This window comes from Cololabis saira, chromosome 14 (genome assembly GCF_033807715.1).
Source record: "Cololabis saira isolate AMF1-May2022 chromosome 14, fColSai1.1, whole genome shotgun sequence".
NCBI classification, from domain to species: Eukaryota; Metazoa; Chordata; class Actinopteri; order Beloniformes; family Belonidae; genus Cololabis; species Cololabis saira.
In genome coordinates this window covers 25,893,291-25,905,939 of record NC_084600.1, presented here as the reverse complement: position 1 = coordinate 25,905,939, position 12,649 = coordinate 25,893,291, and the positions used below count along the sequence as shown (strand labels likewise).

General features: G+C 42.3%; 1 protein-coding gene across 3 annotated transcripts in view; it reads left to right on the top strand.

Moving 5' to 3' along the window:
* robo3 (roundabout, axon guidance receptor, homolog 3 (Drosophila)) overlaps positions 1-12,649 on the top strand; it is a 239,845-nt gene that overhangs the window by 205,170 nt on the left and 22,026 nt on the right. For all 3 annotated transcript variants that reach the window (XM_061740241.1, XM_061740242.1, XM_061740243.1), the window contains exons 10-16: positions 3,465-3,546; positions 4,667-4,835; positions 9,561-9,727; positions 9,823-9,944; positions 10,029-10,245; positions 11,505-11,629; positions 11,866-12,049. In XM_061740241.1, the coding sequence (XP_061596225.1) occupies positions 3,465-3,546; positions 4,667-4,835; positions 9,561-9,727; positions 9,823-9,944; positions 10,029-10,245; positions 11,505-11,629; positions 11,866-12,049 (1,066 nt within the window). The remainder of the gene's footprint in view (positions 1-3,464; positions 3,547-4,666; positions 4,836-9,560; positions 9,728-9,822; positions 9,945-10,028; positions 10,246-11,504; positions 11,630-11,865; positions 12,050-12,649) is intronic.

Genomic DNA, 12,649 nt, shown 5'->3' with positions numbered 1-12,649 from the left:
CTGTGCACCCCATATATATATAATTGTACATATATAATTTCAAATCACTGTATTTCCTTTTTCTTTTGGATCGTAGGTGCTATTCTTTCCTTCCCATTCCCATCTTAACATTACATCAGTATCAGCTCTTGATTCCGATAGTCAATGGTATCGGTCCCATGTGTAGTTTGGGGCAGATTTTAAATCAAAGATGTATGGTTTGCTAATAGACAGAGAAAGAGTAAATAACCTGGCAGCAGCGGGAACCTCGTCAGAGTCACAGCTCCCTGTCCTGTCGCGGCCTTGATGTCACACTGAGAGATTTCCCGGGTGTAGAGACCCTCAACATCTCCTGCATTGTAAGCAATTTCACAGCCTGTCTAGCTTTTGGCTCACCTCCCCAAAAATTAATAGCCAGCATTCAAATGTGGACACACACACACAGATCCAGCCACATTTATCACACACCTCTTAATTACATCTGCTCACAGCTGGTCCAGAATGCTAAATAGCTGCTGAGCAGAAAGAGCGGAGCCTCAAAAATGTTCAGACCTCTCACTGGTCATTAAAATTCGGTCCTTTGATCCGTCCTCCAGCTCTCCTCCGCTGCTGTGCAGGAATCAGATGACGAACATAAAAGCCAACAGCTTGACTTTTATATTTGACTTCAAATAGGACCACTGAGAGGATGCCTTTTATGGAGAAATTGAAATGACTGCAGTTGACAAAATCTCCAAAGTAGGAACATCTGATGAAAACAGATGGTTGTTGAAATATGGCTGATGACAATGCAAATATTTAAATTCAGTTAGCAAGTATTGAGTGTCAGCTGTTTTTAAATATTGGTATGAAAGAAAAAACCCATATATAATGACTAGAAATAGTGGAATTAACTGGTTTTCTTTTTTAATATACCATAAAATGTGATCTGATGCTAATCTAAATTACATTAGCACACAAAAGCAATGCTCTGAAACTGGTAAAACACAAATTATTGTAATTTCTTTGCGTTATTGAACACACCCATCAAACTACCACAGACTGGAAGAAAAAGTCAGTTCCTCCTTGTAGTAACTAGCTGGTTGAAGCTCCTTCAGCAGCAGTGACTTCAACAAGATCTTCAGTATCTCTGGATCAGAGCTGCTCAACTTTCAGGAGGAATTCTGTATTGTTCCTCTTTCCAGAACTGCTTCATATCAGACACATGTGTAGGATGTTTGGTGGTAACGTGTCTCTGGAGATCATTCTGCAGCATCTCTGTGGGGTTCAGGTCTGATCTCTGATTGGACCACTGCAGAAGGTGGATTTTCTTTTCTAATGCCGTTCCCTGCTGGCTTTACTTCCATGTTCAATGTCATTGTTCTGCTGCATCACCCAGCTTCTACTAAGCTTCAGCTAGTAGTCAGACCCCATTTCCTGGAGATTTTGGTGAGCTTGGGAATAGATTATCCTTCCTCGTGGTAAATGGTTTAGGGCCTCACACAGTGAAGCAAACCCAAATCATGATGTTCCCTCTGCCATACTTCTCCATTGTGATGAGGATAATAAGTTGTGTCCTCCTGCTGAGTGTTCTTCCTGAACAATTTAGGAGATTAGAAAGATCCAGAAGCTTTGGCAAATTTGAGACAGTTTATTCTCCTTTACTTGTTTGTTGTTGTTTTTTTGTCTTTTTCTCCTCCAGGGAGTTCTTCCATATTCAGTAGTTCCTGTACGGTAGACTCATGAACAGTGACGTTTCCGGTGCCAGAGATGTCTTAAAGCTTTTAGCTGTTCCTCATTTTCTCAAGTGCATTAAATATTTTATCTTTAGAGTAATTTACTGTGGACTGATGGATGCCGGAACATTTTGAGATGACTTGTTATTCCTTCCCACACAGAAATTATAATAGATTGAGTGACATCAGCTTTAACATATTGTGTTTGTGTGTTATTGTGCCTTTGATAAAAAAAATCTGACAACATTTTAAAGCAAATTAAAGGTATAGTCTGTAATCGTATGAAACATTTATTGTTATACTGGGTGAAATGGTCCTTCCATCCTGAGAGTAGCCAGTGAATAATATGTTCAGAAAAAGGAAAGAAAAAAATCCGACCTCTCTGACAGCTTTAATCCTGTAAAAACTCTGACCAATCTGGTTTTTGCGCACCGAATGGCACGGATTGGTCAGAGGACCAGAGGATTGGCAGGGGGGAAAGAACCAATTAGATGCCTCCATTTTAAGTCCCGCCCACGCCCCCCTCTGTCCCATGTGCACACTTGTCACGTCGAAAATCCTGCCAGAAAACTTCACACACTCGAGTCACGTTTGCTGAAGAATGGCGCAGAAAACGAGAAAACACAGCCAAAAATACCACCTCCAGCGTTACTTGTAACGGCTCGCCCTGCTAAAAAGGCTAAAAAAAGAAAGCCAAAGTGCGATTCTGCGGCGCAGGTTGTCCGCTACTGGGGGTCTCCATCCTGGTGAGGGCGGAGAGCGCCGGTGCGGGTGGCGGTGCGCTGCGGTGCCGTGCAGGCTCTGGAGCCACGGCTACGCTATACTGTACGCCGTAGCCTACGGCGTAGGGGACGCGGCGACGCGCACCATTCTGCGTTGGTGTAATGCGGAACCATAAATCAGCCTTCAGTGTGTGCTCTGTGTGCTGTTCTGAACACTTTTGTGTTGTGCTCATTTTGCTGGGACGTCGGGTCCCTCCGCCGAGACACAACTTTTGCGGTATGCGTTCATTGTTGTGTCTAAAAATGATGCGCAGTGCCCACGCAATCAGAAACGGTACAGATATTCTGTGATATTTTTTTATATTTATAAAAAAATGTAATTATAAAAAAATAAAGGATCCCCATAACTTTGATTGGGTGGGCAGGACGCACGTTTGGGTGGGCACAGCCCACCCCTGCCCCCCCCTAAAACCGGCCTCGCTTACAGGTGAATGAGACATGGGGTAGTTTTGTTGAAAATGTGCTGTCCAAAATGTCCTGGAAAACTGGACTCCTGCAAATGCACGTTCCCCAATGTTTGTGGGGGCGTGACTTTGGACGGAGCGCTGACGGGAGGGGGAGGAGGGGGTGGGGCTTAGAGGAGGTGCCACTTTCAAATCTTGCTAGCTCTCCAACATTACTGACTATACCTTTAATGCAGAAAACCAGTTCATTCCCATGGATTCATATACGGTACTTTGCCACTCTCATGTTAGTAGTCAGTGTTTTAAAGATTATTGATGTTGAAACAAAGTATTTAGGAGCTTTAAACTTGATGGAAGTCACAAGCTGATGGAAAACAATCTGAAACAGAAAATGTTCTTCTGCTGTGAAGGGACGTGGAAGTGAAGTCACCTGGTTGGTGTTCTGCCAGCTTTCATCCTCTTGATGTTCAGCATTCCGAGCACAAACATGACATTTAGTCCCATCACTGGTAATGGATGCATTAACATGCTATCACACCCCGTCATGCACACTGAACTGATGCTACTCTTCTCACTGTTGCCAGGAAACGGACTCTGGAGTGTACACCTGTCTGGCTTCCAGCTCCAGTGGAGAGACGAGTTGGAGCGGAGTTCTCACTGTCAAAGGTAAAGTGCCTCTGCAGGATGCAAATATGGGCAAATGAGGGAAACCACACAGAAGTTTAGATATAACTCAGGAGCAGACATCCACACAGGCATGTCCTGCTTAATCCTTTGTTTGTTCAGAGGGTAAAAACATAATAAAAGTCATGTGATCATAGCAGATCTGAGCATTAGAAAAATGCAGCTTCAGACATGCAGCGACATATAACTTTTTCCCTGCACCATTATTTATTGAACAAAAATAAAGCCAAAGGGGAAACAGTTAGGGGGTCAGTACCAAGTGCCCCCATGTTTCCACTGCTTAAAGATCCACATTTAATAGCAGTCACTAAATATCTCCTGCCTGACTTGTCTCTCATGGTTGTGGAGGAATTTTGGTCCATTCTTCTTTCCAAGGTTGCTTCAGTTTAAGAGTTTTTGGACGTTCACTTCTACACAGCTCTCTGAACTTCCCACCACAGCATCTCAACCAGGTTCAGGTCTGGAATTGGACCAAGTTATTCCAGAACCTTCATTCTGATGTAGATTTGCTGCTGTATTTGGGATCATTTCCTGTCACAGGACCCAGTTTCAGCAATTCTTTATCTGCAAGACAGATGTCCTCACATTGGTCTCTAGAATACTGTCCAGGTTGGATGCAAAACATCCCCAGACCATCATCCCTCCACCGCCGTGCTTGACAGTTGATCTGAGGTGTTTCTGCTGAAATGCTGTTTAGTTTCTTCCAAACATAGTTCTGGACATCAAGACCAAACATCTCCACTTGGTCTCATCTGTCCAGAGGACATGGTTCCAGAGTTCTGCTGGTTTGTTCAGAAGCAGTTTTGTGAACCTCAGTCTCATTCGTGGCTTCTTTTGCTTCATTTTTTTTTTGTTTAATAAATAATCAAGCAGTGCAATGTTGCTGCTTTGTGAAGCTTTGCTCTTTTCATTTTCTACACTGCTCTTTAGGGTCAGGACATAAAAAGCAGTAAAGGTTTTATTAGTAGTATAAAATGAGATAATAAATAGGGTCTAAGTTTGAGTTGTAAGATGAATAGTCCATCAGAGGAATGACACAGGGGACAGAATGAAACAGAAACATTTACGGGTGTCCACTTTTCTCCTCTCTGTGTTCGTCCAGAGAGCGCTGACCCATCTGTTGCTCAGACCGCCGAGCCGTTCCAGCTGCCGGGTCCACCGCACAAACCTATCGTAACTGACGTGTCCAAGAACAGCGTTTCTTTGACCTGGCAACCCAACGCACACGAGGGCGGAGCCGCCGTCACCTCCTACATCATCGAAGCCTTCAGGTGAGTTTATGAAAAACTGAACCGATTCAGCACCTCCACTTTCATCAGGAGCAGTGACAGACTGGGAGAAGTGTCTCCTCAGATATTAACAACTCTTCATTCATCAACACTGAAGCAGGAAATCATTACCGTAAAGTCTTTAAGCTCAGACAAGCTACTACATTTATTGATTCAAGTGTCCACATCCTGCTCATTTTCAGCCATCTAAGTTTGATATGTGGAACCTTTACTGTTGGAGAACACCACAAACCTCAAATGTTGCATTTCCTGTAAATAGAATAAGAAACATTAGAAAAATAACTCTCCTAAAGGGAGCTTTCTCAGGGCCCTGAAAGGTGAGTATTTTTGGAATTATAATACTTCATTATAGGGCTGGGCGATATGGACAAAAAGTCATATCTCGATATTTTTTAGCTAAATGGCGATACTCAATATATCTTGATATTTTTTACGCGGCGTAATTGGTGGTTTCCCCCTAGGGCTGGACGATATGGACCAAAAGTCATATCTCGATATTTTCTAGCTAAATGGCGATACTCAATATATATCGATATTTTTTGTGTGCCATAATTGGGGTTTCCCCCAAAGCATTATAGCATAGCATCTCTGTTAGCTTCATTTTTTTCTGATGCAAACCCTTAAAAAAACAGTCAGTTTTAATACAAAGCCTCGTGCCAAATGTCACACAGGTACCTTTATTAACAGAGGTCTGCACAATATCAAAATGTATAAAACAAATGAAATAAAAATAAACTGCCTGCATATATAGAATAAAAATGCTTCTTGAATAAAATAAAACAAATATCCCTTTCCTGCATAACAATTAAATTAAAATACACTGTGCAATTAATACAATGTAGACAGTAACAGGCAGACTTTTCCACTGAGGTTGACAGTTGTGCAAATAACAAAACATTCCTGCAAATCTCAAATAAAACATTCAAGTCAATTTGTCACAAAATAAGCTATATCAAAAAAAAAATAATAATAATATTTTTTATTTTTTTTTAAAATCGATATAAACGATATTGTCTCGTACCATATCGCGTTTGAAAATATATCGATATATATTAAAATCTCGATATATCGCCCAGCCCTACTTCATTATAATTTCACTCGAAGATGATTTTTAATCATGATAACCTGGTCTACTCTAGATCTGCTCCAGGTCTGTTCCAGGTCTGTTCCAGGTCTGTTCCAGGTCTGTTTCAGGTCTGTTTCAGGTCTGTTCCAGGTCTGTTCCAGGTCTGTTCCAGGTCTGTTTCAGGTCTGTTCCAGGTCTGTTCCAGGTCTGTTCCAGGTCTGTTCCAGGTCTGTTCCAGGTCTGTTTCAGGTCTGTTCCAGGTCTGCTGTAGGTGTCTTAGATGTGCTGTAAGTCTGCTCTAGGTCTGTTGTAGATCTGCTATAGGTCTGCTTCAGCATTCTCTAGGTCTATTCCAGGGCTATTCTAGATCTGCTTTAGGTTCACGGTCTGTTTTAGCTCTGCTCCAGATCTGTTGTAGATCTGCTCTAGTTCTGCTCTAGATCTGCTCTATACCGTTCCAGGTGTGTTCCATCAACCTGAACATGCCACTCCTCCATCTCCCTGTCACAAAACAAATGAACATGGTATTACCATGTTACTATGATAATTTAATATAATAACTGTAGATAACACAGAGGAAAACAAAGGAAAAGCAGAATATAGCTGCTCTAAATCACCTTGACCCTGACAGAACACACCATTACCAGACAGAAAGAACGAATGTCCAGGTTGATCTGAGCCTGAATGGACCCAGCAGAAACCTTGAGGCAGCGTTACCTGAGAGGAAGTCCATCTTGGATTAAAAAGAGCAGTATGAGCTTTAGCTGTGCAGAAAGGAGAGAAGCCTCGGGACAAATCTGTCCTTCTGACTCCACAGAGAAGAGGTTAAATCAGATCCAGATGTCCGCTGTTGCCCATGGCAGCGACAGATCATTTCAGAGTAATGCAAACAGATTCTTTGAAAAGCAGATGGAGGGGACCACCAGGATGTTTGTAATAACATTTTCCTCCCCGAGGTGCCCAGGTATGTTTGCATGAGCTCAGGCGAGAGCTGCCACGGCCTTGTATGTTTGTCTGGGTTTAGGTGTGTATCTTGAAGCGTGTACTATTTTACGTCAGAATCATATTCTTCTCCTCCTATGGTTCATTTTCTCCTTCAGGACAGTGTGAGCACTTACACATCTCTTTCACACAGTTACCTTGCATCTGCCTCAAACATTCAGGAGTGTAATTGTTGAAACTCTGAAGATAGTTTACCACAAACCACGCTTGAGGAAGATTTAAAATTGTCCAACACATGATCAGGAATGTAAAAATTATATCATGTCATAAAAGGAAAGGATGTAGGAAGAGGAATAATGGGAAAATGCATCTGTGGGCGTGCCACAAAGCCAAGAAGAAGCCCTCATTTCCTGTGGACAGCTTCACTCTCTTACAAGGCTCTTTTTATTGTTCACCAAGCCGTAAATGGTTTTGAGGCGGTCTCTGAGCGAGGACAACCTTGTCCAAACCAAGACCAACTTTGGTTACATCTTCTGCTGTTTCCCAGAAAAGAAAAAAAAATGTTCCACCAAAACTAAACCCCTCCATCGCTCAGAGATGTTCCCATGCACTGATGCACGGAGCTGGAGAAACACGGAGCGTTGCAGAGGACTCTTGAAAGCAGGATGAGGAGAGTCAGTGAGAGTCATCAAGACACTCACAGGCTTTCGTATGATCTCAGTTCTGTGGAACTACTTTTGATGTGATCATAGAGCCTTTATACTAAAATACAATAAGAACTCCAACAAATCTTACTTTTATGTTGACTTTTATCTCTGTGCAGACATTCCAAGATATTTCATCATTTCTTTAACTTCTCCTCATTTATCAATTTAAATCCACTTTTGCATTTCAAACCCGCAACAGATTCCAAAAAAGTTGATAAGGAGGTACATTTAAAAAAAAAAAAAAAAGGTGATTGTAATGATGATTTAGTACAAAAGCAGCCTTTGAAGTCTTTGAAGAGCAACAGTGGACAGAGGATCTGGACACAAAGGCGTTAGTGAGGAGGACGAGGCAGCGGTACTGGACCGGTCTGTGTGCAGGCCTCATCCCACAACAATGTCATATTGTTGTACATTTTAAGATGCACAAAGAACAGGACAAAATAACAGCAGAAAGTCTCCATCACTGGTGTCCTCAACACTAGGTCGACTATCCAGTTGCAGAAGGAATGAAAATATCCAACAGTAGATGCCTTAGACCTTGCAGGTCTGAGATGTAACACTGTTTATTTACATGAAATTAAGCTGACGAGAAGAAAAACTAAAAACATTCCTTCAGACATATTGGGTTCACACTTTCTGCAAAGCGTTTTTTAAACTTGTTGTCCCAACATTTTCTGATTTGACGTTGTAGAAGGAACATATACATTTTACACCGCTGCATGTATTTAACAAGAATTGACTACAAATCATGAGAAATGTTATGTTTTTTTATGAATGAATTCAGAGAAAATGAGATAAAAAAAATAATGGCTTCAGTTGTTTTTCATGCACACAGTTTTATTTTTTGACTCCTAGAGCGTGATGGTGGTTTGTTTCAGAGGAATTTGAGGGAGTACATCAGATGATATTCATACAGCCACAAGATATGTGCAGACAGAGCCAAGAAGCCCAGAGGCTCGTGAAAGTGTTTCTCTCCCAGATTCCATCTTCACAACATCACGTTACAGAAGCAAAAAGAAACAGAAACAGGCTCATGTTAGGTTTGAATAACAGCCAAACCAAGCCAAAGCAAAGTTCCTTTGGTTTGGTTAGATTGTTATTCAAATCATTGTTAGCAGGAGTCCAGCAGCCCATAAGTATGATCTTAACATGTCATAAACATGTATCATACTATGTTGTAAAAGATTTTTTTAGGGTGTAGGTCAGAGTTGTCCAGTTCCAGTTCCCGAGGGCTGCTGTGTTACATGTTTCAGATGCTTTTCTCTGCTTCACACACCTGACTCAGATGAATGGATCATCATCTTCTCATCAGGTTCTTCACAAGCCTGTTAATGCTTTAGGTTTTCACCTTCTCTTCTTTTTTTGTGATCAAATTTTTATTTCTTTTTTTCCTTTTTCTGAAAAAACAACATGGTGCAAAAAAACACCAATAGATAACAACAAAAAATAAATAGATAAATGTAATAACAAAAAAAAACAAATACAAAACAAACAAACAAAAAAAAAGTAATGCCCATATTATTAAGTATAACAATGCAAAATTAACACATAAATTAAGAGCAAAAATAAATAAATAAATAAATGAAAATAAAATCATAACCCCAGACATTACCCACCCACCCCCTGGATCCTAGCAGCTTTAAATCACATCAATGTGTTTATAATATAACTTTTAACATGGTATACTTAGTTTTCCTTTATCACACTAAGGACATAGAAATTATGTATAATGAATAGTTCACTATATCAAAATCTAAACACGACAGAAACTAAATAATTCCTTTATTTCCAGGCTTATCAAATGCCTTCATACCTGCTGCTGCTTGTTTATTTTTGTAATTAATTATTTTCTTCTACCTTCTCTTCTTAAGGTGGAAGATTTAGTCACATTTCTGCTATAATCCATCTTCATTTGCTCTGACTGGTAGTATTTATACTTAATTCTACTCTTGTACTGTACCTTTACTTTGTACCTTGCATTTTTCTTAACAGCCAATCAGCAGGCAGCACCTGGCAGACGGTGGCTGACATGGTCAAGATGGAGACGCACACAATCACGGGCCTTCTCCCCAACACCATCTACCTGTTCATCGTCCGGGCAGTGAACGCCTACGGCCTGAGCGACCCCAGCCCCATCTCCGAGCCGGTCAGAACTCAAGGTCTGTCCTTGCCCCGCTCAAGCGTCACTGGAGCGTGTGTGTGTTTGTGTTTGTGTGGACCCGTTAGAGAAGTGAATGTGTGCATTTGTCCTTAGATGTGAACCCCACAGGTCAGGGCGTGGACCACCGGCAGGTCCAGAGGGATCTGGGAGAGGTGGCAGTTCAACTCCAGGACCCTGTCAAGCTAACGGCGTCTTCCATCCGAGTGTCCTGGACCGTGAGTTTCTCTCATCTTTGTTTCAAACATCAGGGAAGGGAAGACGTGCACCCACTGAGACGTCCTGACCGTGTTCCTCCCCAGGTGGACCGTCAGTCCCAGTACGTCCAGGGCTACCGCCTCTTTTACCGGCCCAGTGGGGGGACGTGGGTCCTACAGGACATCAACTCCCCCTCTGAGCGCAGCAGCATCCTCACCAACCTGCTGAAAGGAACCGAGTACGAGATGAAGATCCGGCCGTACTTCGACGAGTTCCAGGGCAGGGACAGCCGGACGCTGCTGGTCCGAACCCCGGAGGAAGGTAACGTCTGAGAAATCCCATTTAACAATCGGTGGCGCTCGCTTTGACACGCAGGACTTTGAAAACACAGCTTCATTAACTCACAACAACATGAGTCTCAGTCACGTTCTCTTGTTTTGTGGTTATTTTGTTTTTGTCTTCTGCAGTTTGAGGTATTTGATCTAACTGCTATTTTCCTCAACTTTATTCCCCACACCCTCATTTGTTTGCAGTATGAGGTTTATATTTATTGCAGGAGTCTTGAAGAAAAACATGAGAACAGCTTGTTTGTGCAACAGCTGGACTTTAGACTGACCTGCGTGTCTTAGTCAGGAAAAGACTTGTACAAGTCCTCCGTTTCCATCCTGCTGCAGCTCTTTTTCAGGCTTCAAGTATTCTTGCTGCACATTTTTGTACTTTAAGGTGAGGCCCCGGAGATGGAAAAATAAGTCAACAATTTCAAAATTAAAGTTATTATTTTTGATTATTCCTAAAAATGACGACTTAAAGGAAGCATCATTCTGGGAAACATTTCTGAGCACACTCAGTTATTTTCTAGTCCTTTCATGAGGAGCTCAGCTGGGGCTGGGTGTTGAAAATTGACTCAGTTCCTCTTTTCATCCCTAATTTGGATGTCTTTGTAAAACACCGTTTTCCTGCTTCTGAACGCTCACCGAAGCGCCACAGTCGCTGCAATCATCCAGTCCTGACATGACATGACAGCCGCTCCTATGCTCCGGTGAAGTTGCAGAGGAGAGTTCATGTGGGAGATTTTTCATCTGTCCCACCATCGCGTTGTTCAGTCTGCAGTTTTGGGTAGATCATATCGCTTCCTTTTTCCTGGTGGTGGATTTACTCCGGATGGATGAGGACTGTTGCTCTGTTGGACTGTCGTCCTCATCTTTATAAATGTTTTAGCCTCATGTCTCTGGCTGGTTCCCAGCTGTCTGTTCTGTGAGAAGCTCTGTGTAAATATTGTAAACGAGTGAACGGTGTCAAGACACTCACACTTTCACATCTTTTTCGTTGTTAAACTGCAGCGTGATTCTTTTTGTTAAATGAAGGCTGTATTCTTGTAATATTACAGCTTCATTGTCAATCGTCATTGTCATTGTGTTGAGGGACTTTCTTCCTCCTTCAGATGGAACTAAAACTGTGGCCTCATTCGTTTCAATTAATTCAATTAATAAAAAGATTCCATGCCTAATTGTTTATCATTGTCTGCGAGGGCTAATCATGTTTGATGAAAGGACACCTGTGCTGTCTCCCGCCTCTCACAGCCCCAAGTGCCCCGCCCAGAGCTGTAACCGTGACAACGGTGAAGCTGAGCAACGGCTCCGGCATCAGCGTCTCTTGGGAGCCTCCGCCCAGCGACATGCAGAATGGGATTATCCAGGAGTACAGGGTAAACACACGACCGACATGTCAGCAGCCATTTGAATAATGACAAGACAAATCACTGAAGGATGTGCAGGTTTAACGAAGCTGGAAGCTAATGAAGGATTGTGGATCCAATTAAGTAGAGAGCACATGCAGTCAGTTTGACAGTACAAAGCTAAAGGCTTTAGACATGTGGGCCGTACGACTCCACTGATGTTCTGTGTAATTATGGGTAATTATATGGACTTTGCATCCAAACAGGTCTGGTGCGTCGGCAGCGGCGGCGACAACCAGACACGCTACTACATCAACAAGACGGTGGACGGCAGCACGCTGACCACGGTTCTGAAGGGCCTGATGCCAGCGGTGCTGTACCAGGTGGAGGTGGCGGCGGTGACCGGCGCCGGCGTGGGCACTTGCAGTGAACCGGTGTCCGTGCTCATCAGTGAGTCCACAGACACACTCAACAGGCTTTCATGTGGTTTTTTTCTGTAAAACTATAATAAAAATGGACCCACCACAGCATCTCAACCAGGTTCAGGTCTGGACTTTGACCAGGTCATTCTAGAACCTTGATTACCGTATTTTCTGGACTATAAGCCGCACCTGTATATAAGCCGCATCCGCTCCATTTAAAAAAAAAAAAAGATATGCAAGCCGCAGATATTTATGTTGTTAGATTAGATATTTACTACATGTACAGAAGGATATTGAACTGTAAATGATGTACATGTTTGTACCTAAATAGATCCTTTCCTAACAGTGTGTTTCGTCACGGCAGCAACTTTGCTGATTAAAACGGGACAGAACCAAGAGAAAATAACCAGTATTTATTTATCTATTTATCTGTTTGAAATCTGCTTCTACTTCTATCTGCTAAAGAAGAAGTAGTGTATTCTTCTTTGCATTTATTTTGTCTTAGTTTTTATTCTAATTCCGGTTAGAGCGCCCCCTAGTGGTGGAAGAAAAATCCACAGAATAGCCGCACCTTTGTATAAGCCGCATGGTTCAAAACCTATGAAAAAAGTAGCGGCTTATAGTCCAG